The sequence below is a fragment of the Staurois parvus genome, unplaced genomic scaffold (genome assembly GCF_062004578.1).
Source record: "Staurois parvus isolate SC_StPar_1 unplaced genomic scaffold, SC_StPar_1.0 ptg002182l, whole genome shotgun sequence".
In the NCBI taxonomy this organism is placed as follows: domain Eukaryota; kingdom Metazoa; phylum Chordata; class Amphibia; order Anura; family Ranidae; genus Staurois; species Staurois parvus.
The window spans coordinates 22,577-46,582 of NW_028319978.1; the positions used below are offsets into that span (position 1 = coordinate 22,577).

Genomic DNA, 24,006 nt, shown 5'->3' on the forward strand with positions numbered 1-24,006 from the left:
GATGGATCATTGGCATCTACCGATAGAGAAGGAGCTATGGAGGATCATGAGATGCAAGCCAGGACTCCAGTGATGGATCATTGGCCTCTACTGATAGAAGAGGAGCTATGGAGGATCATGAGATGCAAGCCAGGATTCCAGTGATGGATCATTGGTCTCTACTGATAGAGGAGGAGCTATGGAGGATCATGAGATGCAAGCCAGGACTCCAGTGATGGGTCATTGGTCTCTACTGATAGAGGAGAAGCTATGGAGGATCATGAGACGCAAGCCAGGACTCCAGTGATGGGTCATTGGTCTCTACTGATAGAGGAGAAGCTATGGAGGATCATGAGAAGCAAGCCAGGACTCCAGTGATGGATCACTGGTCTCTACTGATAGAGGAGGAACCATGGATGATCATCAGACGCAAGCCAGGACTCCAGTGATGGATCATGGGTCTCTACTGATAGAGGAGGAGCTATGGAGGATCATGAGACGCAAGCCAGGACTCCACTGATGGATCATTGGCCTCTACTGATAGAGAAGGAGCTATGGAGGATCATGAGACGCAAGCCAGGACTCCAGTGATGGTCATTGGTCTCTACTGATAGAGGAGGAGCTATGGAGGATCATGAGACGCAAGCCTGGACTCCAGTGATGGATCATTGGTCTCTACTGATAGAGGAGGAGCTATGGAGGATCGTGAGATGCAAGCCAGGACTCCAGTGATGGATCATTGGCATCTACCGATAGAGAAGGAGCTATGGAGGATCATGAGATGCAAGCCAGGACTCCAGTGATGGATCATTGGCCTCTACTGATAGAAGAGGAGCTATGGAGGATCATGAGATGCAAGCCAGGATTCCAGTGATGGATCATTGGTCTCTACTGATAGAGGAGGAGCTATGGAGGATCATGAGATGCAAGCCAGGACTCCAGTGATGGGTCATTGGTCTCTACTGATAGAGGAGAAGCTATGGAGGATCATGAGACGCAAGCCAGGACTCCAGTGATGGGTAATTGGTCTCTACTGATAGAGGAGAAGCTATGGAGGATCATGAGAAGCAAGCCAGGACTCCAGTGATGGATCACTGGTCTCTACTGATAGAGGAGGAACCATGGATGATCATCAGACGCAAGCCAGGACTCCAGTGATGGATCATGGGTCTCTACTGATAGAGGAGGAGCTATGGAGGATCATGAGACGCAAGCCAGGACTCCACTGATGGATCATTGGCCTCTACTGATAGAGAAGGAGCTATGGAGGATCATGAGACGCAAGCCAGGACTCCAGTGATGGTCATTGGTCTCTACTGATAGAGGAGGAGCTATGGAGGATTATGAGACGCAAGCCTGGACTCCAGTGATGGATCATTGGTCTCTACTGATAGAGGAGGAGCTATGGAGGATCATGAGAAGCAAGCCAGGACTCCAGTGATGGATCATTGGTCTCTACTGATAGAGGAGGGACCATGGATGAACATCAGACGCAAGCCAGGACTCCAGGGATGGATCATGGGTCTCTACTGGTAGAGGAGGAGCTATGGAGGATCATGAGACGCAAGCCAGGACTCCAGTGATGGATCATTGGCCTCTACTGATAGAGAAGGAGCTATGGAGGATCATGAGACGCAAGCCAGGACTCCAGTGATGGATCATTGGCCTCTACTGATAGAAGAGGAGCTATGGAGGATCATGAGACGCAAGCCAGGATTCCAGTGATGGGTCATTGGCCTCTACTGATAGAGGAGGAGATATGGAGGATCATGAGACGCAAACCAGGATTCCAGTGATGGATCATTGGTCTATACTGATAGAGGAGGAGCTATGGAGGATCATGAGATGCAAGCCAGGACTCCAGTGATGGGTCATTGGTCTCTACTGATAGAGGAGAAGCTATGGAGGATCATGAGACACAAGCCAGGACTCCAGTGATGGGTCATTGGTCTCTACTGATAGAGGAGAAGCTATGGAGGATCATGAGAAGCAAGCCAGGACTCCAGTGATGGATCACTGGTCTCTACTGATAGAGGAGGAACCATGGATGATCATCAGACGCAAGCCAGGACTCAAGTGATGGATAATGGGTCTCTACTGATAGAGGAGGAGCTATGGAGGTTCATGAGACGCAAGCCAGGACTCCAGTGATGGATCATTGGCCTCTACTGATAGAGAAGGAGTTATGGAGGATCATGAGATGCAAGCCAGGACTCCAGTGATGGATCATTGGCCTCTACTGATAGAGGAGGAGCTATGGAAGATCATGAGATGGCAGACTCCAGTATGTCAATAAAGGGTTTGGAGAATTAAAAAATGCATGAATGGTTAAGGGAGGGGGTTGAGAGGGATTGGGGAAATTGGAAAGAATCAGTAACAAAAGCACTGAACCAATAGTGGTGATCCTAGAGGAGAGGGACAATGGTTGCGTCTACAGTCTCCATTGATAAAAATCTGGCCCTGACAAAACAGGAGCATCACATCACATTCCTTGACATCTCCACGGGCTCTTGAATGGTCTGTTTTGCCCAGCAAGACATTTTTATACCTCTCTACGGTGGTTGAATTGTAGAGACAGCCCTGTGCCAAGATTTGCATACTGTGTGTCTACATTTACTCCAGGAATAGGGAAAATCTCCTCTGGACATAGTCGGTGGTTTAAGAGCCTCTACAGAAATATGAAATCACTACTGACCTGTTATTATCGAAGATCTCAAATCCATAAATATCCAGAACACCAATCACCGTATTCTTGCCATGAATCCTGGCATCGTAATTCTTCACCTCAATAATGCTGTTGATACGCCCAACAATCCAACAGAAAAGCCTTTCGTAGAACGCCTGCGAAGAGTACAGAATGAGGGATCAGAGCAAGATCAGAGTGAGGTCGGACTGATGTCAGAGCAAGGTCATGGTCAGGACAGAGGAAGGCCATATTGAGGTCAGAGCAAGATCATGTTAAGGTCAGCAAAAGGTCATAGTGAGGTCAGAGGAAGATCATGGTGATGTCAGAGTGAGGTCATGGTAAGGTCAATGCAAGGTCATAATGAGGTCAGAACAATATCAGGTCAAGGTCATGGTAAGATCATAGTGAGTTCAGGGGAAAGTCAGACTGAGGTCAGGGTAAGGTCAGCATGAGGTCATAGTGAGATCACAGCAAGGTCAGAGTGAAATCGTACTAAGGTCAGAGAGAGGTCAGTGAGATCAGAGCAAGGTCAAAGAGAGGTTAGAGTGAGATCAAAGAAAAGTCAGAGCAAGGTCAAAACATGGTCAGAATAAGGTCAGGGTAAAGTCAGAGGTCAGTGTGGGGTCAGGATGAGGTCACAGTAGGGTCATAGTGAGGCCAGAACTAGGTCAGAGCAAGATTAGAGTGGGGTCATAGTCATAACAGGGTGAGGTAAAAGAAAGGTAGGAATGATGTCAGTGGGAGATCAGGGTGAAGTCAATTTTGGGTCAGAATTAGATCCTAGGATGGTCAAAGTAAAGTCAGAGTAAGTTTTAGAGTGGGGTCATAGTGCAGTCAGAGCGAGGTCAGAGTAAGACCAGAGTGAGTTTAGAATGGAGTCAAAATGAGGTCAGAGTGAGGTCAGTAGGGGTCAGAATGAGGTCATAGTAGGGTCATAGTGAGGCCAGAACAAGGTCAGAGCAAGGTTAGAGTGGGGTCATAGTCATAACAGGGTGAGGTAAAAGAAAGGTAGGAATGATATCAGTGGGAGATTGGGGTGAAGTCAATTTTGGGTCAGAATTAGGTCCTAGGAGGGTCAAAGTAAAGTCAGAGTAAGTTTTAGAGTGGGGTCATAATGAGGTCAGAGCAAGACCAGAGTGAGTTTAGAATGGAGTCAAAGTGAGGTCAGAGTGAGGTCAGAGTGAGGTCAGTAGGGTCAAAGTGAGGTCAGTAGGGGTCAGAATGAGGTCAAAGAAGGGTCAAATTAAGGTCAGAGTGAGTTTAGAGTGGGGTCTTAGCGATGTTATAGCGAGATCTGAGTAGGGTCAAAGTGGTGTCAGAAGGAGGTTAGAGTGGGTTGGGTTTGAACAGTCGCTGGTCGGCACTGTCCACAGTACAAGGTTGGGACATTATCTCCTCTATCTCCATTCTCTCTGAAAATCATACCCTATTACTCTTTGCCTTCACCCTCTTCAAGAAAGTCTGGGGAGCCCAAAACTCACAGTGTTCTAACCTGCTGAATCCAGTTCTTCCTCAAAGTGTCAGAGTTCACCAGCTTGTCCCGGACATTCCACTCATCATGGTGACCTCTCATGCTTCCATACAATTTTCTTGTAGTAGAACTGCTGAAGTGACCTCTTCAGCAATATTATCAGTTGTAATAAATCAAAAGAGATCTCTGAGCTTAATAAATCCAAGTCATGGTCAATTGCTGACCTTTAACCTCAACAGAACCCCAAAATGTAAACATAATAATTCTGACCAATAGACCTGGACCTTACCCCTAACACTAACCCTTAACCTTGGGAGCATAGCGACTATATCATGAATTTCTCACATTGCTTCTGTTAGGTCACCTGACTACCGATCACAATTATTTGTTTTATATAGCATGAAGTATATTGCACCCCCAACAAAGTAATACAATAAAAAGTAATAAAGTAATATTATCTCTTTCCCCATGGATAGCCAAACTCCAGAAAGCCACCCAGCTCATACACTGGAGCGCCAACCCACAGCATCAAGGCCAGAGTCGGCTCTCCATGGACCATAGAATAAACTGCCTAAAAGTCCCAGTTCCCTAATCAATTACTCCACAATCTGGACCTCCCTATATCTCCTCATCAGTCTCCAGGGATTGCCCCGATATAGACATGACCTCCTCTTCTCTCTACTCCTCTCCCTCCTCACAGAACTTCTCTCACTTGACCTTCCCTAGGAATTCCTCCAATCTCTCTTTCTTTCCACTTCTCTCCCACCTCACAGGACCTCTCATGATTTGACCATCCCCAGGAATTCTCCATACCTCAGCTTTTCTCCATTCCTCTCCCACCTCTCCTTGGACTTCTTTTGAGTTGAACATCACCAGGAATTTCTCCAACCTCTCCTTCTCTTCACTCCTCTCACTCCTCACAGGACTTCTCTTGACTTGACCATCCCCAGGAATGTTCTATACCTTGACTTCTCTCCACTTCTTTCTCACCTCTCCTGGGCTTCTCTTCAGTTGACCATCCCCAGGAATTTTCCATACCTCTACTTCTTTCCACTACTTTCCCACCTCTCCTGGAGTTCTTTTGAGTTGACTATCCCCAGGAATTCTCCATACCTCTCCATCTCTCCACTCCTCTCCCACCTCACAGGACTTCTCTTGACTTGACCATCTCCAGGAATTTTCTATACCTTGACTTCTCTCCACTCCTTTCTCACCTCTCCTGGACTTCTCTTCAGTTGACCATCCCCAGGTAGTTTCCATACCTCTACTTCTTTCCACTACTTTCCCACCTCTCCTGGACTTCTTTTGAGTTGACCATCCCCAGGAATTTCTCCAACCTCTCCCTCCTCACAGGACTTCTCTTGAGTTAACCATCCCCAGGAATTCTCCATACATCAACTTCTCTCTACTCCTCTCCCACCTCTCCTGGACTTCGCTCAATTTGACCATCCCCAGGAATTTTTCCAGCCTCTCCATTTCTCCACTCCTCTCCCACCTCACAGGACTTCTCTTGACTTGACCATCCCCAGGAATTTTCTATACCTTGACTTCTCTCCTCTCCTTTCTCACCTCTCCCAGACTTCTCTTCAGTTGACCATCCCCAGGTAGTTTCCATACCTCTACTTCTTTCCACTACTTTCCCACCTCTCCTGGACTTCTTTTGAGTTGACCATCCCCAGGAATTTCTCCAACCTCTCCCTCCTCACAGGACTTCTCTTCAGTTGACCATCCCCAGGAATTCTCCAAAGCTCTTTTTCTCTCTACTCCTCTAGGATTTGTCTTGACCATCCGCAGGAATTCTCCATACCTTGACTTCTTTCCACTACTTTCCTACCTCTCCTGGACTTCTCTTGTGTTGACCATCCCCAGGAATTCTCCCTACCTTTTTTTCTCTCCACTCCTCTCCTGGACATCTCTTGAGTTGACCATCCCTGGGAATTCTCCCAACCTCTCCTTCTCTCCACTCCTCTTCCACCTCACAGGACTTTTCTTGACTTGACCATCCCAAGGAATTCTCCATACCTCTCCTTCTCTCCACTCCTCTCCCACCTCTCCAGGACGTCTCTTGAGTTGACCATCCTCAGCCCACTTTGGCCTACCTTGGCACAGGCTTCTCTGGCATAGGCTGCTTCTTTAACGCCATGTCCCTTCTCGATGATCTCTCCCCCTCCTGCAGCCACTGTGCGGAATAGTAGGGTCTTTCGTACTGCTTCAGGGTTGCAACACGTCAACTCAGCGATATACTGGACCAGGTCCTCATCCTCCAGAACCACGCAGTCACTGTCCATCTCAAAACACAGATTGCCCTATGGAGGATGAATAGACAATGTAACACAATATAGACGAATAGGAGAATCTGATTTAAATCTGACCTCCGGCCTCCCCTTCAGTCTTGCACAGGTGCTCCTCTCCTGGATTGAAATGGCTTCCTCTGATTTCACTGCACACTGTGAGCTTCTCACAAAGTGCATTAGAAGCTGCAGCAAGTCAGGCAGAGCCTGCCTCATTTCTTGGCTGGAGAACATCCAGCATCATCTAGCTCTTTCCTCCCCTGGCCTTACCCAGGGAAGATCAGCATCACCTGTGTACATTATCTAGAATGGTCTGCATGTAAATGAAGCCTGCCTTGGAACACCCACTCCTCTATACTGACATTCACCCATCAAAGCACTAGGATATTTGCATAACTCCTCCCAAGAGTCAGCACATTAGGGTTGAGGGCTCTTGAGAGGAGCGTTGAGACAGGTGGGAGGGGCAAGCAGGGTGCTGCACATAGCTTCCTGGAAACATCACAGCATCCTGCTGGCCCCTCCCACCAGCCATGATCTGTCTGCATTGTATCAGCTCACAGTAAATTAAAGTGATGGTCAGTGGGAAGAATGTCCCTTACATTGGGGGTCAGTGGAAAGAATGTCCCTTACATTGGTGATCAATGGGAAGAATGTCCCTTACATTGGGGGTCAGTGGGAAGAATGTCCCTTACATTGGGGGTCAGTGGCAAGAATGTCCCTTACATTGGGGGTCAGTGGGAAGAATGTCCCTTACATTGGTGGTCAGTGGGAAGAATGTCCCTTACATTGGGGGTCAGTGGTAAGAATGTCCCTTACATTGGTGATCAGTGGGAAGAATGTCCCTTACATTGGGGGTCAGTGGGAAGAATGTCCCTTACATTGGAGGTCAGTGGCAAGAATGTCCCTTACATTGGGGGTCAGTGGGAAGAATGTCCCTTACATTGGGGGGTCAGTGGGAAGAATGTCCCTTACATTAGGGGTCAGCGGGAAGAATGTCCCTTACATTGGTGGTCATTGGGAAGAATGCTCCTTACATTGGTGATCAGTGGGAAGAATGTCCCTTACATTGGTGGTCACTGGGAAGAATGTCCCTTACATTGGGGGTCAGTGGGAAGAATGTCCCTTACATTGGTGGTCAGTGGAAAGAATGTCCCTTACATTGGTGGTCAGTGAGAAGACTGTCCCTTACATTGGTGGTCAGTGGGAAGAATGTCCCTTACATTAGGGGTCAGCGGGAAGAATGTCCCTTACATTGGTGATCAGTGGGAAGAATGTCCCTTACATTGGAGGTCAGTGGGAAGAATGTCCCTTACATTGGTGGTCAGTGGGAAGAATGTCCCTTACATTGGGGGTCAGTGGGAAGAATGTCCCTTACATTGGTGGTCAGTGGGAAGAATGTCCCTTACATTGGTGGTCAGTGGGAAGAATGTCCCTTACATTGGTGGTCAGTGGGAAGAATGTCCCTTACATTGGGGGTCAGTGGGAAGAATGTCCCTTACATTGGGGGTCAGTGAGAAGAATGTCCCTTACATTGGGGGTCAGTGGGAAGAATGTCCCTTACATTGGGGGTCAGTGGGAAGAATGTCTCTTACATTGGTGGTCAGTGGGAAGAATGTCCCTTACATTGGGGGTCAGTGGGAAGAATGTCCCTTTCATTGGTGGTTAGTGGGAAGAATGTCCCTTACATTGGAGGTAAGTGGAAAGAATGTCCCTTACATTGGGGGTCAGTGGGAAGAATGTCCCTTACATTGGTGGTCAGTGGGAAGAATGTCCCTTTCACTGGTGATCAGTGGGAAGAATGTCCCTTACATTGGTGGTCAGTAGGAGGAATGTCCCTTACATTGGTGATCAGTGGGAAGAATGTTTCTTACATTGGGGGTCAGTGGGAAGAATGTCCCTTACATTGGTGGTCAATGGGAAGAATGTCCCTTACATTGGTGGTCAGTGGGAAGAATGTCCCTTACATTAGGGGTCAGTGGGAAGAATGTCGCTTACATTGGGGGTCAGTGGGAAGAATGTCCCTTACATTGGGGGTCAATGGGAAGAATGTCCCTTACATTGGGGGTCATTGGGAAGAATGTCCCTTACATTGGTGGTCAGTGGGAAGAATGTCCCTTACATTGGGGGTCAGTGGGAAGAATGTCCCTTACATTGGTGGTCAGTGGGAAGAATGTCCCTTACATTGGTGGTCAGTGGGAAGAATGTCCCTTACATTGGGGGTCAGTGGGAAGAATGTCCCTTACATTGGGGGTCAGTGGGAAGAATGTCCCTTACATTGGGGGTCAGTGGGAAGAATGTCCCTTACATTGGTGGTCAGTGGGAAGAATGTCCCTTACATTGGTGGCCAGTGGGAAGAATCCCTCCTTACAGATAGCTTAAAAGATGATTGTTATTAGTGATTACTTACCTGCCTCATGGAACCCTGAACCCCTCCAGAGGAACCCTGGTTGGGAAGGTGTGCTCTAAGGACTTGTTTATATCAAAGCCTTTCTGAGATACTCCTTTCTTTCAGATGACATTTCAGAGCCGATATGATGCAGAGGAACAGCCAAGAGCCAAATATACAATTCAAATTCCACCAGATGGTCCCATCATGAGGACACCTTGCAGCTTTTCTTTTTTTTAAAAAAAATATCATTCAATATCTCACAGTTGTAGAGGGATGAAGCTGTGCCGTCGTTTCTTATAGGGACCGTGCCTCTCATAGCTGCTTGTTGGCTCTTTTTAATGGCTAAATAAATTTTCTGATTTTTATATTTTAATGTAATTTGGCTTTTCTGAACTTCTTCTCATTCATCCCATTTTTCTACCACCATCTTTAGGACTTCTCGTGTGCTGCTCCCTTTTTCCGGACCTCCCTTCCACATGCCATCTAACCCAAACACCTAAAATCTGTCAACTCTGTCCCAGCTGTCCCACTTCACAAGGCCAAACACAAAGCCTCAGTAACCCCTGCTCTGTAACGGGGTCATTGCCCACTATGGAGGCCTTCTCTTTTCATGTTTGTTACATGACATCATAATAACTGGAAGGTAGCGCCGGGACCCCATGATTCCTTTAGGGCTCATTTACAATTGCTTCAAAATGTGGCCCTGGACAGCCTTTTTTAAAGCTCTCCGAATGCCAATCAAAGCCCCTGCCACTACATAAAATGGTCGCCTTACAGTCCTGTTCATAAGTTGCGTGCGCTTTGCTTTACTTCAAAAATGATCCCCCCCATGTCACTTTCTTGGTGTCTCAAAGCGTCTCCAAGGTCTCCATAGAAGTCTATGACAAATCTCGCTAGCAGCACCTACAGCTTTTGAGGGGCTTTTTTTCAGAGTTAGCTTCACTTTGTTTTGGAGGGATTGCAGGTATGAGGTATCCCAGGATGCACTGGAAAACCAACAAGCGAACCAGAAAGACGTCATCAGGGACTGGAGAAAGAGGACTGAGCAGCAGAGGATAAGCAGGGCTGGGGGACCGAAGCAGGAGAAACTAGCAGATGTCACACAAGGTGCACAGAGTGGGAGAAATATAGAGGAAGGTGGGCAGGGACTGGAGAGAGAGGAGGATTAGCAAAGCAGAGGATCAGCAGAGCTGAGGGTACTGAGTGGGGAATCAGCAGAGCTGAGGGTTACTGCTGAGTGGGGGATCAGCAGAGCTGAGGGTTACTGCAGAGTGGGGGATCAGCAAAGCTGAGGCTTACTGCTGAGTGGGGGATCAGCAGAGCTGGAGGTTACTACTAAGTGGGGGATCAGCAGAGCTGAGTGTTACTAATGAGTGGGGAATCAGCAGAGCTGAGGGTTACTGCTGAGTGTGGGATCAGCAGAGCTGAGGGTTACTAATGAGTGGGGGATCAGCAGAACTGGGGGTTACTACTGAGTGGAGGGGTAAGCAGAACTGAAGGTTACTACTGAACGGGGATCAGCAGAGCTGAGGGTTACTACTGAGTGGGGGATCAGCAGAACTGGGGGGTTACTACTGAGTGGAGGGGTCAGCAGAACTGAAGGTTACTACTGAGCGGGGATCAATAGAGCTGAGGGTTACTAATGAACAGGGAATCAGCACAGCTTGAGGTTTACTACTGAGCAGCAGGGGATCAGAAAAGCTCAGGGTTACTAATGAGCGGGGGATCAGCAGAGCTGAGGGTTACTACTGAGTGGGGGATCAGCAGAGCTGAAGGTTACTACTGACTGGGGGATCAGCAGAGCTGAGGGTTACTACTGAGTGGGGGATCAGCAGAACTGGGGGTTACTACTGAGTGGAGGGGTCAGCAGAACTGAAGGTTACTACTGAGCGGGGATCAATAGAGCTGAGGGTTACTAATGAACAGGGAATCAGCACAGCTTGAGGTTTACTACTGAGCAGCAGGGGATCAGAAAAGCTCAGGGTTACTAATGAGCGGGGGATCAGCAGAGCTGAGGGTTACTACTGAGTGGGGGATCAGCAGAGCTGAAGGTTACTACTGACTAGGGGATCAGCAGAGCTGAGGGTTACTACTGAGTGGGGGATCAACAGAGCTGAGGGTTACTACAGAGCAGGGGATCAGAAAAGCTGAGGGTTACTAATGAGCGGGAGATCAGCAAAGCTGATGAGAGTTACTATGGAGCGGGTGGTCAGCAGAGCTGAGGGTTAATACAGAGCAGGAGATCAGAAAAGCTGAAGTTTACTAACGGGCGGGAGATCAGCGGAGCTGATGAGAATTACTACTGAGTGGGGAATCAGCAGAGCTGGGGGTTACTAATATTGCTGCTCATTTGCCGGGAATCTGCTGAACAGGGGTACTACTGAGCTGGGGTTCTACTGGGCACCTTTAAAACAGATAGAAAATCAACACACACGGGGCATTTGCCATACTTCATTAAAGCTTCAAAAAAAGCATGTTGAAGCGATAGGCGCCTTAACATGTGTTAAAGTCAAAGAAAATGAGCCCTTAAATAGAGAACTTATAGTGGCCGGGACCCTGTATGCTGGAGCTGCTGGACTGAAGTCATAAATGTCATCGGCAACATATGTGAATATTCGGGGCCACATACAAATTCTACAACAAATTTCTACAAATTCTACAACAAATTTCTACAAATTCTACAACAAATTTCTACCTATTCTACAGCAAATTTCTACAAATTCTACAACAAATTTCTACAAATTCTACAGCAAATGCCTACAAATTCTACAGCAAATTTCTACAAATTCTACAACCAATTTCTACAAATTCTACAACCAATTTCTACAAATTCTACAAAAAATTTCTACAAATTCTACAACACACTTCTACGAATTCTATAACACATTTCTACAAATTCTATAATCTATTTCTACAAATTCTACAACACATTTCTACAAATTCTACAGCAAATTTCTATGAATTCTACAACAAATTTCTACAAATTCTACAACCAATTTGTACAAATTCAATAGCAAATTTCTACAAATTCTACAACAAATTTCTACGAATTCTACAACAAATTCCTACAAATTCTACAGCAAATTTCTACAAATTCTACAACCAATTTCTACAAATTCTACAACAAATTTCTACAAATTCTACAACACATTTCTACAAATTCTACAACAAATTTCTACAAATTCTACAACCTATTTCTACAAATTCTACAGCAAATTTCTACAAATTCTACAACAAATTTCTACAAATTCTACAACCATACACCCTATGACTCTATCTCTCCACATTCCCTCTGTGGACTCAAGTCACAGAACCATAGAAGGGGCCCTCACCAGGTGTAGGATGGCAGCCAGGATCTTGTACATGGAGAATTTCTACAAATTCTACAACCAATTTGTACAAATTCTACAACAAATTTCTATAAATTCTACAACAAATTTCTACAAATTCTACAACCATACACCCTATGACTCTATCTCTCCACGTTCTCTCTGTGGACTCAGGTCACAGAACCTTAGAAGGGGCCCTCACCAGGTGTAGGATGGAAGCCAGGATCTTGTACACGGAGAATTTCTACAAATTCTACAACCAATTTGTACAAATTCTACAACAAATTTCTACAAATTCTACAGCAAATTCCTACAAATTCTGCAGCAAATTTCTACAAATTCTACAACCAATTTCTACAAATTCTACAAAAATTTTTTACAAATTCTACAAAATATTTCTACAAATTCTACAACACACTTCTACGAATTCTACAACACATTTCTACAAATTCTATAATCTATTTCTACAAATTCTACAACACATTTCTACATATTCTACAGCAAATTTCTATGAATTCTACAACAAATTTCTACAAATTCTACAAACAATTTCTACAAATTCAATAGCAAATTTCTACAAATTCTACAACAAATTTCTACGAATTCTACAACAAATTCCTACAAATTCTACAGCAAATTTCTACAAATTCTACAACAAATTTCTACAAATTCTACAACCTATTTCTACAAATTCTACAGCAAATTTCTACAAATTCTACAACAAATTTCTACAAATTCTACAACCATACACCCTATGACTCTATCTCTCCACATTCCCTCTGTGGACTCAAGTCACAGAACCATAGAAGGGGCCCTCACCAGGTGTAGGATGGCAGCCAGGATCTTGTACATGGAGAATTTCTACAAATTCTACAACCAATTTGTACAAATTCTACAACAAATTTCTATGAATTCTACAACAAATTTCTACAAATTCTACAACAAATTTCTACAAATTCTACAACAAATTTCTACAAATTCTACAACACATTTCTACAAATTCTACAACACATTTCTACAAATTCTACAACCTATTTCTACAAATTCTACAGCAAATTTCTACAAATTCTACAACAAATTTCTACAAATTCTACAACCATACACCCTATGACTCTATCTCTCCACGTTCTCTCTGTGGACTCAGGTCACAGAACCTTAGAAGGGGCCCTCACCAGGTGTAGGATGGAAGCCAGGATCTTGTACACGGAGAATTTCTACAAATTCTACAACCAATTTGTACAAATTCTACAACAAATTTCTACAAATTCTACAGCAAATTCCTACAAATTCTGCAGCAAATTTCTACAAATTCTACAACCAATTTCTACAAATTCTACAAAAAATTTCTACAAATTCTACAAAATATTTCTACAAATTCTACAACACACTTCTACGAATTCTACAACACATTTCTACAAATTCTATAATCTATTTCTACAAATTCTACAACACATTTCTACAAATTCTACAGCAAAGTTCTACGAATTCTACAACAAATTTCTACAAATTCTACAAAAAATTTCTACAAATTCAATAGCAAATTTCTACAAATTCTACAACAAATTTTGACGAATTCTACAACAAATTCATACAAATTCTACAGCAAATTTCTACAAATTCTACAAAAAATTTCTACAAATTCAATAGCAAATTTCTACAAATTCTACAACAAATTTTGACGAATTCTACAACAAATTCCTACAAATTCTACAGCAAATTTCTACAAATCCTACAACAAATTTCTACAAATTCTACAATCTATTTCTACAAATTCTACAGCAAATTTCTACAAATTCTACCACAAATTTCTACAAATTCTACAACCATACACCCTATATTTCTCCATGTTCTCTCTGTGGACTCAGAACCTTAGAAGGGGCCCTCACCAGGTGTAGAATGGCAGCCAGGATCTTGTACACGGAGTCCACCTCCTCCTCGGTGAAGCCGATCACCTTCATGGAATCCAACACCATCTTGTAGCTCGATTTATCATTGATGACACTCTGGCAACAGACAAAGACATGTTATGTTGGGTGAGGACTCTGTCCTTGAATGCGGCTGCATGGTCCCACGGGTGGGAATAAAGCTCACCTGCTAAGGGTCTGGGACTGGCCTTAAGGGGCTTAAATCAGGCAGTAGAGATACCTACATATACCTACTTTTTTTTATCTTCTTGGAGAGCAGGGGTCTCCAATTTTTCTAAACAAAGGGCCAGTTTACTGTCCTTCAGGGTTTTGGGGGGTCAGACTGTGGTCATCGGGATCAGAAATTGTTCTGGCATCAGTGGGAGTAAACAGTGCATCTTTGGTATTAGGGGGAGGAATAGTGCCCCATCATTGGTGCCAGTGGAAGGAATAGTGCTTTATCATTGGTGTCAGTGGGAGGAATAGTGCCCCATCATTGGTGTCAGTGGAAGGAATAGTGCTCTATCATTGATGTCAGTGGGAGGAATAGTGCTTTATTGTTGGTGTCAGTGGGAGGTATAGTGCCCCATTGTTGGCGTCAGTGGGAGGAATAGTGCTCCATGATTGGTGTCAATGGGAGGAATTGAGCCTCATCATTGGTGTCAGTGGGAGGAAAAGTACTTCATCGTTGGTGTCAATGAGAGGAATAGTGCCTGGTTGTTGATTTCAGTAGCAGGAATTATGCCTCTCTGTTGGTATCAGTGGGAAGAAAAGTGCCCCAGGGGCCAGATAAAATCGAGCAAAGGGCCACAGCCGGACCCCCGGCCGCAGTTTGGAGACCACTGTTCTAGAGAACCATCTCTGGAGCTGGAATCATATATCTGTATGCTGAGGTTTAGGGCCTCCTGGGAGCATCATGATGATGAACACCCTGATCTATTAATGTGGTATTACTAGGAAATAGAGCTACTTACCCACCAACCAGGTTCAATCCGGCCCAGGAAGCTTCGACCTGATTCATGATTATGGGGAATGACTCTAGATTGATACATTGATAGGTTGGACCCAGAGTGAGGTATGTGTAGGCCCCTCTATATGGGCCTCCTTGCATCCCCTTGAGTCAGTTTCATACTTTTACATACATGAGGCAAGCTAAATTTGGAGAGTCATCAGAGGCAGATCCTAAGGCGAATACAGAGCACAAGAATAAACCTAGCACCCTTTGGTTGTCATGTAAGCCAACTCCATTGGTGGGATTGTCACAGCTCTTCTACGGGTACCACCAGGGCTTTTTTAGTACAGAATAGGTGCAGGTGACACTGCCCCCCCCCCTTCCCAAGTCACCCTTGTCTCCACCCCTTACCCACCTATCTGAACCCATGATCTCTTGCTACATCCAGCAGCGGCTTTTCTTGCTGAACCACCTGAGATGCTGGACAGGATTCTGTCTGGTTCCTTGGACAATCTTGCCTTGAACCTTGTTTCTGGTGAACCTTGAACCCCTTGCTGCTCCCATGAACTTCCTATTAAAGCCATGCCTTTGGACTTGCTGTTTGCCGGATTATTGTGCTCCCTCCAGCCAATATCTTGCCCCTTTGCATACCTGCAGCTGTCCGTATCTCCACTGCCACTCGTTACCAATCTTTGGCTTGTTCTTCAACTACGTTTCTACTTGACCCCAACCTGCAACTGTTTGTTACCGACCTTTGGCTTGTTCCTCAACTATGCTTCTACTTGATCCCAACCTGCAACCGCTTGTTACCGACCTTTGGGTTGTTCCTCAACTATGCTTCTTCTTGATCCCAACCTGTAACCTCATGTTACCGACCTTTGGCTTGTTCCTCAACTACGCTTCTACTTGATCCCAACCTGCAACCGTTTGTTATTGACCTTTGGCTCGTTCCTCAACTACGCTTCTACTTGATCCCAACCTGCAACCACATGTTACCGACCTTTGGCTTGTTCCTCATCTACGCTTCTACTTGATCCCAACCTGCAACCGCTTGTTACCGACCTTTGGGTTGTTCCTCAACTATGCTTCTTCTTGATCCCAACCTGTAACCTCATGTTACCGACCTTTGGCTTGTTCCTCAACTACGTTTCTACTTGACCACAACCTGCAACTGTTTGTTACCGACCTTTGGCTTGTTCCTCAACTACGCTTCTACTTGATCCCAACCTGCAACCGTTTGTTACCGACCTTTGGCTTGTTCCTCAACTATGCTTCTACTTGATCCCAACCTGCAACCGCTTGTTACCGACCTTTGAGTTGTTCCTCAACTACGCTTCTACTTGATCCCAACCTGCAACCGCTTGTTACCGACCTTTGGGTTGTTCCTCAACTATGCTTCTTCTTGATCCCAACCTGTAACCTCATGTTACCGACCTTTGGCTCGTTCCTCAACTACGCTTCTACTTGATCCCAACCTGCAACCACATGTTACCGACCTTTGGCTTGTTCCTCATCTACGCTTCTACTTGATCCCAACCTGCAACCGCTTGTTACCGACCTTTGGGTTGTTCCTCAACTATGCTTCTTCTTGATCCCAACCTGTAACCTCATGTTACCGACCTTTGGCTTGTTCCTCAACTACGCTTCTACTTGATCCCAACCTGCAACCGTTTGTTATCGACCTTTGGCTCGTTCTTCAACTACGCTTCTACTTGATCCCAACCTGCAACCACATGTTACCGACCTTTGGCTTGTTCCTCATCTACGTTTCTACTTGATCCCAACCTGCAACCGCTTGTTACCGACCTTTGGCTTGTTCCTCATCTACGCTTCTACTTGATCCCAACCTGCAACCGCTTGTTACCGACCTTTGGCTTGTTCCTCAACTACGCTTCTACTTGATCCCAACCTGCAACCGCTTGTTACCGACCTTTGGCTTGTTCCTCAACTACGCTTCTACTTGATCCCAACCTGCAACCGCTTGTTACCGACCTTTGGCTTGTTTACAGACTACACTTCTGCTTGATCCCTACCTGCTATATCTGCTACTGGACTTGCTCACCTCCTGGTGGACCTATCCTGAGGATTGCAGCGTGGTAATAAGAGGCAGCAAAACCCATCCCCACCACCAGTAGCTCTGGTAAACACCTGTTAGTGCCTAGACTCGGGTGAGCCGGCATCCTCCGCCAGGGTGACCTGCTTGTGTACCTTTACTGCTGCTCGGTGGGAGTCTGTCTACTGCTATAGCTACTGGTCTGACTCCTGACTGTGACACTGTCTCCACCCACTACCCACCTGCCAGTACCGCCCCTTTTAGAGAATACATGACCAAGTCACATTTTGTGGTTCTATGGAATGTGTTAATAATAACAAGAAAGGCAGTAAATTTTCTACATCACACATCCAAGGTGGCAGATCACGGGATCTCGCCCATGCAGAGAAACAGCACAGGATGTCTACCAGTTCACTGGCAGCGGTTCTCAGTGTGTCTGCACATTCGCAAGGGGTCCGGCGCATGCGCAAACATGCAGCGGGACCTGTAAGGTCCCCTAGACATGGCCTAGATCAAGGGTGTCAAACTGGCGGCCCTCCAGCTGTTGCCAAACTACAAGTCCCATCATGCCTCTACCTTACATGCTTGTAACTGTCAATCCTGGGCCTTGTAGTTTAGCAACAGCTGGAGGGCCACCAGATTGACACCCGTGGCCTAGATCCTTGCGGCGTGTCTTTGCTGAAATTCAAGATGGCGGCAGGGAGACAGGAGTAGTGCAGGGAGAGCTTCCCCTACAAGCAAGACAACGTTGGACTCCATGGACTAGAATCAGGGGTCTCTAGACTATGGCCCTCCAGGTGTTGAGGAACTGCAAGTCCCATGAGGCTTTGCAAGACTCTGAGAGCCACAGGCAAGACTGTGGGGTCCTCTCAGTGTATGAGGAGTGGTCACTGTGGGGTCCTCTCTGTGTGTGAGGCGCGGGCACTGTGGGGTCTTCTCTGTGTATGAGGAGCGGTGGCTGTGGGGTGTGTTCTGTGTATGAGGAGTGGTCACTGTGTGGTCTTCTCTGTGTATGAGGAGCGGTCACTGTGGGGTCTTCTCTGTATATGAGGAGCGGTGACTGTGCGGTCTTCTCTATATGTATGAGGAGCGGTCACTGTGGGGTTCTCTCTGTGTATGAGGAGTGGTGACTGTGCGGTCTTCTCTATGTATGAGGAGTGGTGGCGGTGGGGTTCTCTCTATGTATGAGGAGCGGTGACTATGCGGTCTTCTCTATGTATGAGGAGTGGTGGCGGTGGGGTTCTCTCTATGTATGAGGAGCGGTGACTATGCAGTCTTCTCTATGTATGAGGAGCGGTGGCGGTGGGGTTCTCTCTATGTATGAGGAGCGGTGACTATGCGGTCTTCTCTATGTATGAGGAGTGGTGTCAGTGGGGTTCTCTCTATGTATGAGGAGCAGTCACTGTGGGGTCCTCTCAGTGTATGAGGAGTGGTGACTGTGGGGTCTTCTCTGTCTATGAGGAGTGGTGACTGTGGGGTCTTTTCTGTGTATGAGGATTGATCACTGTAGGGTCGTTTTTGTGTATGAGGAGCAGTGGCTGTGGGGTCTTCTCTGTGTATGAGGAGCGGTGGCTGTGGGATCCTCTCTGGGTATGAGGAGCGGTGGCTGTGGGGTCTTCTCTGTGTATAAGGAGCGGTGGCTGTGGGATCCTCTCTGTGTATGAGGAGCGGTGGCTGTGGGATCCTCTCTGTGTATGAGGAGCGGTGGCTGTGGGATCCTCTCTGTGTATGAGGAGTGGTGGCTGTGGGATCCTCTCTGTGTATGAGGAGCGGTGGCTGTGGGGTCCTGTCAGTGTATGAGGAGCGGTGGCTGTGGGATCCTCTCTGTGTATGAGGAGCGGTGGCTGTGGGATCCTCTCTGTGTATGAGGAGCGGTGGCTGTGGGTTCCTCTCTGTGTATGAGGAGCGGTGGCTGTGGGATCCTCTCTGTGTATGAGGAGCGGTGGCTGTGGGGTCCTGTCAGTGTATGAGGAGCGGTGACTGTGGGATCCTCTCTGTGTATGAGGAGCGGTGGCTGTGGGGTCCTGTCAGTGTATGAGGAGCGGTGGCTGTGGGATCCTCTCTGTGTATGAGGAGCGGTGGCTGTGGGATCCTCTCTGTGTATGAGGAGCGGTGGCTGTGGGATCCTCTCAGTGTATGAGGAGCGGTGGCTGTGGGGTCTTCTCTCTGTATGAGGAGCGGTGGCTGTGGGACCCTCTCTGTGTATGAGGAGCGGTGGCTGTGGGGTCCTGTCAGTGTATGAGGAGCGGTGTCAGTGAAGAACCGTCCCTCTGTTCCGGTTTTCTCCCCTTGGTAAGTGGTCTTCTCTGTGTATGAGGAGCGGTGGCTGTGGGATCCTCTCTGGGTATGAGGAGCGGTGGCTGTGGGGTCTTCTCTGTGTATGAGGAGCGGTGGCTGTGGGATCCTCTCTGGGTATGAGGAGCGGTGGCTGTGGGGTCTTCTCTGTGTATAAGGAGCGGTGGCTGTGGGATCCTCTCTGTGTATGAGGAGCGGTGGCTGTGGGATCCTCTCTGTGTATGAGGAGCGGTGGCTGTGGGATCCTCTCTGTGTATGAGGAGTGGTGGCTGTGGGATCCTCTCTGTGTATGAGGAGCGGTGGCTGTGGGGTCCTGTCAGTGTATGAGGAGCGGTGGCTGTGGGATCCTCTCTGTGTATGAGGAGCGGTGGCTGTGGGATCCTCTCTGTGTATGAGGAGCGGTGGCTGTGGGATCCTCTCTGTGTATGAGGAGCGGTGGCTGTGGGATCCTCTCTGTGTATGAGGAGCGGTGGCTGTGGGATCCTCTCTGTGTATGAGGAGCGGTGGCTGTGGGATCCTCTCAGTGTATGAGGAGCGGTGGCTGTGGGGTCTTCTCTCTGTATGAGGAGCGGTGGCTGTGGGACCCTCTCTGTGTATGAGGAGCGGTGGCTGTGGGGTCCTGTCAGTGTATGAGGAGCGGTGTCAGTGAAGAACCGTCCCTCTGTTCCGGTTTTCTCCCCTTGGTAAGTGGTCTTCTCTGTGTATGAGGAGCGGTGGCTGTGGGATCCTATCTGTGTATGAGGAGCGGTGGCTGTGGGATCCTCTCTGTGTATGAGGAGCGGTGGCTGTGGGATCCTCTCTGTGTATGAGGAGAGGTGGCTGTGGGATCCTATCTGTGTATGAGGAGCGGTGGCTGTGGGATCCTCTCTGTGTATGAGGAGCGGTGGCTGTGGGATCCTCTCTGTGTATGAGGAGCTGTGGCTGTGGGATCCTCTCTGTGTATGAGGAGCGGTGGCTGTGGGATCCTCTCTGTGTATGAGGAGCGGTGGCTGTGGGACCCTCTCTGTGTATGAGGAGAGGTGGCTGTGGGACCCTCTCTGTGTATGAGGAGCGGTGGCTGTGGGATCCTCTCTGGGTATGAGGAGCGGTGGCTGTGGGGTCTTCTCTGTGTATAAGGAGCGGTGGCTGTGGGATCCTCTCTGTGTATGAGGAGCGGTGGCTGTGGGATCCTCTCTGTGTATGAGGAGCGGTGGCTGTGGGATCCTCTCTGTGTATGAGGAGCGGTGGCTGTGGGACCCTCTCTGTGTATGAGGAGCGGTGGCTGTGGTGTCCTGTCAGTGTATGAGGAGCGGTTACTGTGGGATCCTTTCTGTGTATGAGGAGCGGTGGCTGTGGGATCCTCTCTGTGTATGAGGAGCGGTGGCTGTGGTGTCCTGTCAGTGTATGAGGAGCGGTGGCTGTGGGATCCTCTCTGTGTATGAGGAGCGGTGGCTGTGGGATCCTCTCTGTGTATGAGGAGCGGTGGCTGTGGTGTCCTGTCAGTGTATGAGGAGCGGTGGCTGTGGGGTCCTGTCAGTGTATGAGGAATGGTGACTGTGGGATACTCTCTGTGTATGAGGAGCGGTGGCTGTGGGGTCCTGTCAGTGTATGAGGAGCGGTGGCTGTGGGATCCTCTCTGGGTATGAGGAGCGGTGGCTGTGGGGTCTTCTCTGTGTATAAGGAGCGGTGGCTGTGGGACCCTCTCTGTGTATGAGGAGCGGTGGCTGTGGGATCCTCTCTGTGTATGAGGAGCGGTGGCTGTGGGATCCTCTCTGTGTATGAGGAGCAGTGGCTGTGGGATCCTCTCTGTGTATGAGGAGCGGTGGCTGTGGGGTCCTGTCAGTGTATGAGGAGCGGTGGCTGTGGGATCCTCTCTGTGTATGAGGAGCGGTGGCTGTGGGGTCCTGTCAGTGTATGAGGAGCAGTGGCTGTGGGATCCTCTCTGTGTATGAGGAGCGGTGGCTGTGGTGTCCTGTCACTGTATGAGGAGCGGTGGCTATGGGGTCCTGTCAGTGTATGAGGAGCGGTGGCTGTGGGGTCCTCTCTGTGTATGAGGAGCGGTGGCTGTGGTGTCCTGTCAGTGTATGAGGAGCGGTGGCTGTGGTGTCCTGTCACTGTATGAGGAGCGGTGGCTGTGGGACCCTCTCTGTGTATGAGGAGTGGTGGCTGTGGGACCCTCTCTGTGTATGAGGAGCGGTGGCTGTGGGGTCCTGTCAGTGTATGAGGAGCGGTGGCTGTGGGACCCTCTCTGTGTATGAGGAGCGGTGGCTGTGGGACCCTCTCTGTGTATGAGGAGCGGTGGCTGTGGGGTCTTCTCTGTGTATGAGGAGTGGTGGCTGTGGGATCCTCTCTGTGTATGAGGAGCGGTGGCTGTGGGATCCTCTCTGTGTATGAGGACTGGTGGCTGTGGGGTCCTCTCAGTGTATGAGGAGCGGTGGCTGTGGGATCCTCTCTGTGTATGAGGAGCGGTGGCTGTGGGGTCCTGTCAGTGTATGAGGAGTGGTGGCTGTGGGGTCCTGTCAGTGTATGAGGAGCGGTGGCTGTGGGATCCTCTCTGTGTATGAGGAGCAGTGGCTGTGGGACCCTCTCTGTGTATGAGGAGCGGTGGCTGTGGGACCCTCTCTGTGTATGAGGACTGGTGGCTGTGGGACCCTCTCTGTGTATGAGGAGCGGTGGCTGTGGGACCCTCTCTGTGTATGAGGACTGGTGGCTGTGGGACCCTCTCTGTGTATGAAGAGCGGTGGCTGTGGGGTCCTCTCTGTGTATGAGGAGCGGTGGCTGTGGGATCCTCTCTGTGTATGAGGAGTGGTGGCTGTGGGATCCTCTCTGTGTATGAGGAGCGGTGGCTGTGGGATCCTCTCTGTGTATGAGGTGCGGTGGCGTTGGGGTCCTGTCAGTGTATGAGGAGCGGTGGCTGTGGGGTCTTCTCTGTGTATGAGGACTGGTGGCTGTGGGATCCTCTCTGTGTATGAGGAGCGGTGGCTGTGGGATCCTCTCTGTGTATGAGGAGTGGTGGCTGTGGGGTCCTGTCAGTGTATGAGGAGTGGTGGCTGTGGGGTCCTCTCTGTGTATGAGGAGTGGTGGCTGTGGGATCCTCTCTGTGTATGAGGAGCGGTGGCTGTGGGACCCTCTCTGTGTATGAGGAGTGGTGGCTGTGGGATCCTCTCTGTGTATGAGGAGCGGTGGCTGTGGGGTCCTGTCAGTGTATGAGGAGTGGTGGCTGTGGGATCCTCTCTGTGTATGAGGAGCGGTGGCTGTGGGGTCCTGTCAGTGTATGAGGAGCGGTGACTGTGGGATCCTCTCTGTGTATGAGGAGCGGTGACTGTGGGATCCTCTCTGCGTATGAGGAGCGGTGGCTGTGGGATCCTCTCTGTGTATGAGGTGCGGTGGCGTTGGGGTCCTGTCAGTGTATGAGGAGCGGTGGCTGTGGGGTCTTCTCTGTGTATGAGGTGCGGTGGCTGTGGGATCCTCTCTGTGTATGAGGAGTGGTGGCTGTGGGGTCCTCTCTGTGTATGAGGACTGGTGGCTGTGGGATCCTCTCTGTGTATGAGGAGCGGTGGCTGTGGGATCCTCTCTGTGTATGAGGAGTGGTGGCTGTGGGGTCCTCTCTGTGTATGAGGAGCGGTGGCTGTGGGACCCTCTCTGTGTATGAGGAGTGGTGGCTGTGGGATCCTCTCTGTGTATGAGGAGTGGTGGCTGTGGGGTCCTGTCAGTGTATGAGGAGTGGTGGCTGTGGGGTCCTCTCTGTGTATGAGGAGTGGTGGCTGTGGGATCCTCTCTGTGTATGAGGAGCGGTGGCTGTGGGACCCTCTCTGTGTATGAGGAGTGGTGGCTGTGGGATCCTCTCTGTGTATGAGGAGCGGTGGCTGTGGGGTCCTGTCAGTGTATGAGGAGTGGTGGCTGTGGGATCCTCTCTGTGAATGAGGACTGGTGGCTGTGGGGTCCTCTCTGTGTATGAGGAGTGGTGACTCTTTGGAGACCTCATGGACTAGAATGATTTTTCTTACTTTCATACAGGAGCAAATTTTGGGTTTTAAGTTGTATTTTTGCTAGTAAGGGTGGAGTTCTCCTTTAAGAGCCGCTGGTTTCTGTGAATCCTGAGATCTCTGACCGTCATCCGCTGTGTGTAGCTCATTCATTTCAATGGGTGATAAACGCAGGGAATGAAGCCCCCGAAATTCTTTCTAAAACCGCTTCGCATCCAACCGCATGGTGCTGCAGAATGATTGGCGTCTGCTAAAGAGCAGCGCGTTTCGTGCGTTCGCGGCGTGTTCGGCGAGTCTAATCATGTTCCGTTCAGGATCTTTGCGTCCCGCCTGTCCTCTCCGATAAAAAAATAAATGAACACCGAAGGTCACCGCCATGACGCACTCAGCTGCGCCCTGCGACTCTGAAGGGATTTTTTATTGCCCTCCACTCCCAATATTTCTGCATCCATCCAATAAAGCGGAATCCACGATTTATCTTCCCCCGCCGCCCGTCTCGCGGTTCTCGCTGAGACAGAAAATAATGTTCTGCAGTTCATGAATTATGAAGCATCTGCAGCAGCATTTCCCGGCGGGGGTCAAAAGTTCAAGAACATCACAGAGGAAATGATGAGCGAATGCGCGGCGTGTAACGAGGAGATAACGATGCGACGCGGTTGATGCATGAGAGCTTTATGTCATTCGGGTTTTAT

General features: G+C 48.5%; 1 protein-coding gene across 1 annotated transcript; it reads right to left on the bottom strand.

The window, feature by feature from the left end:
- Positions 1–2,674: 2,674 nt before the first annotated feature.
- LOC149431671 (unconventional myosin-Id-like) lies at positions 2,675–23,791 on the bottom strand (the record flags this gene model as incomplete). The annotated part of the gene is made up of 4 exons (XM_089665399.1): positions 23,336–23,791; positions 14,032–14,148; positions 6,236–6,442; positions 2,675–2,820 (listed from the first exon to the last, which is right to left on the bottom strand). Coding segments are annotated over exons 1-4 (476 nt in total), but the record flags the coding sequence as incomplete, so codon positions are not given.
- Between the last annotated feature and the right edge of the window lie 215 nt (positions 23,792–24,006).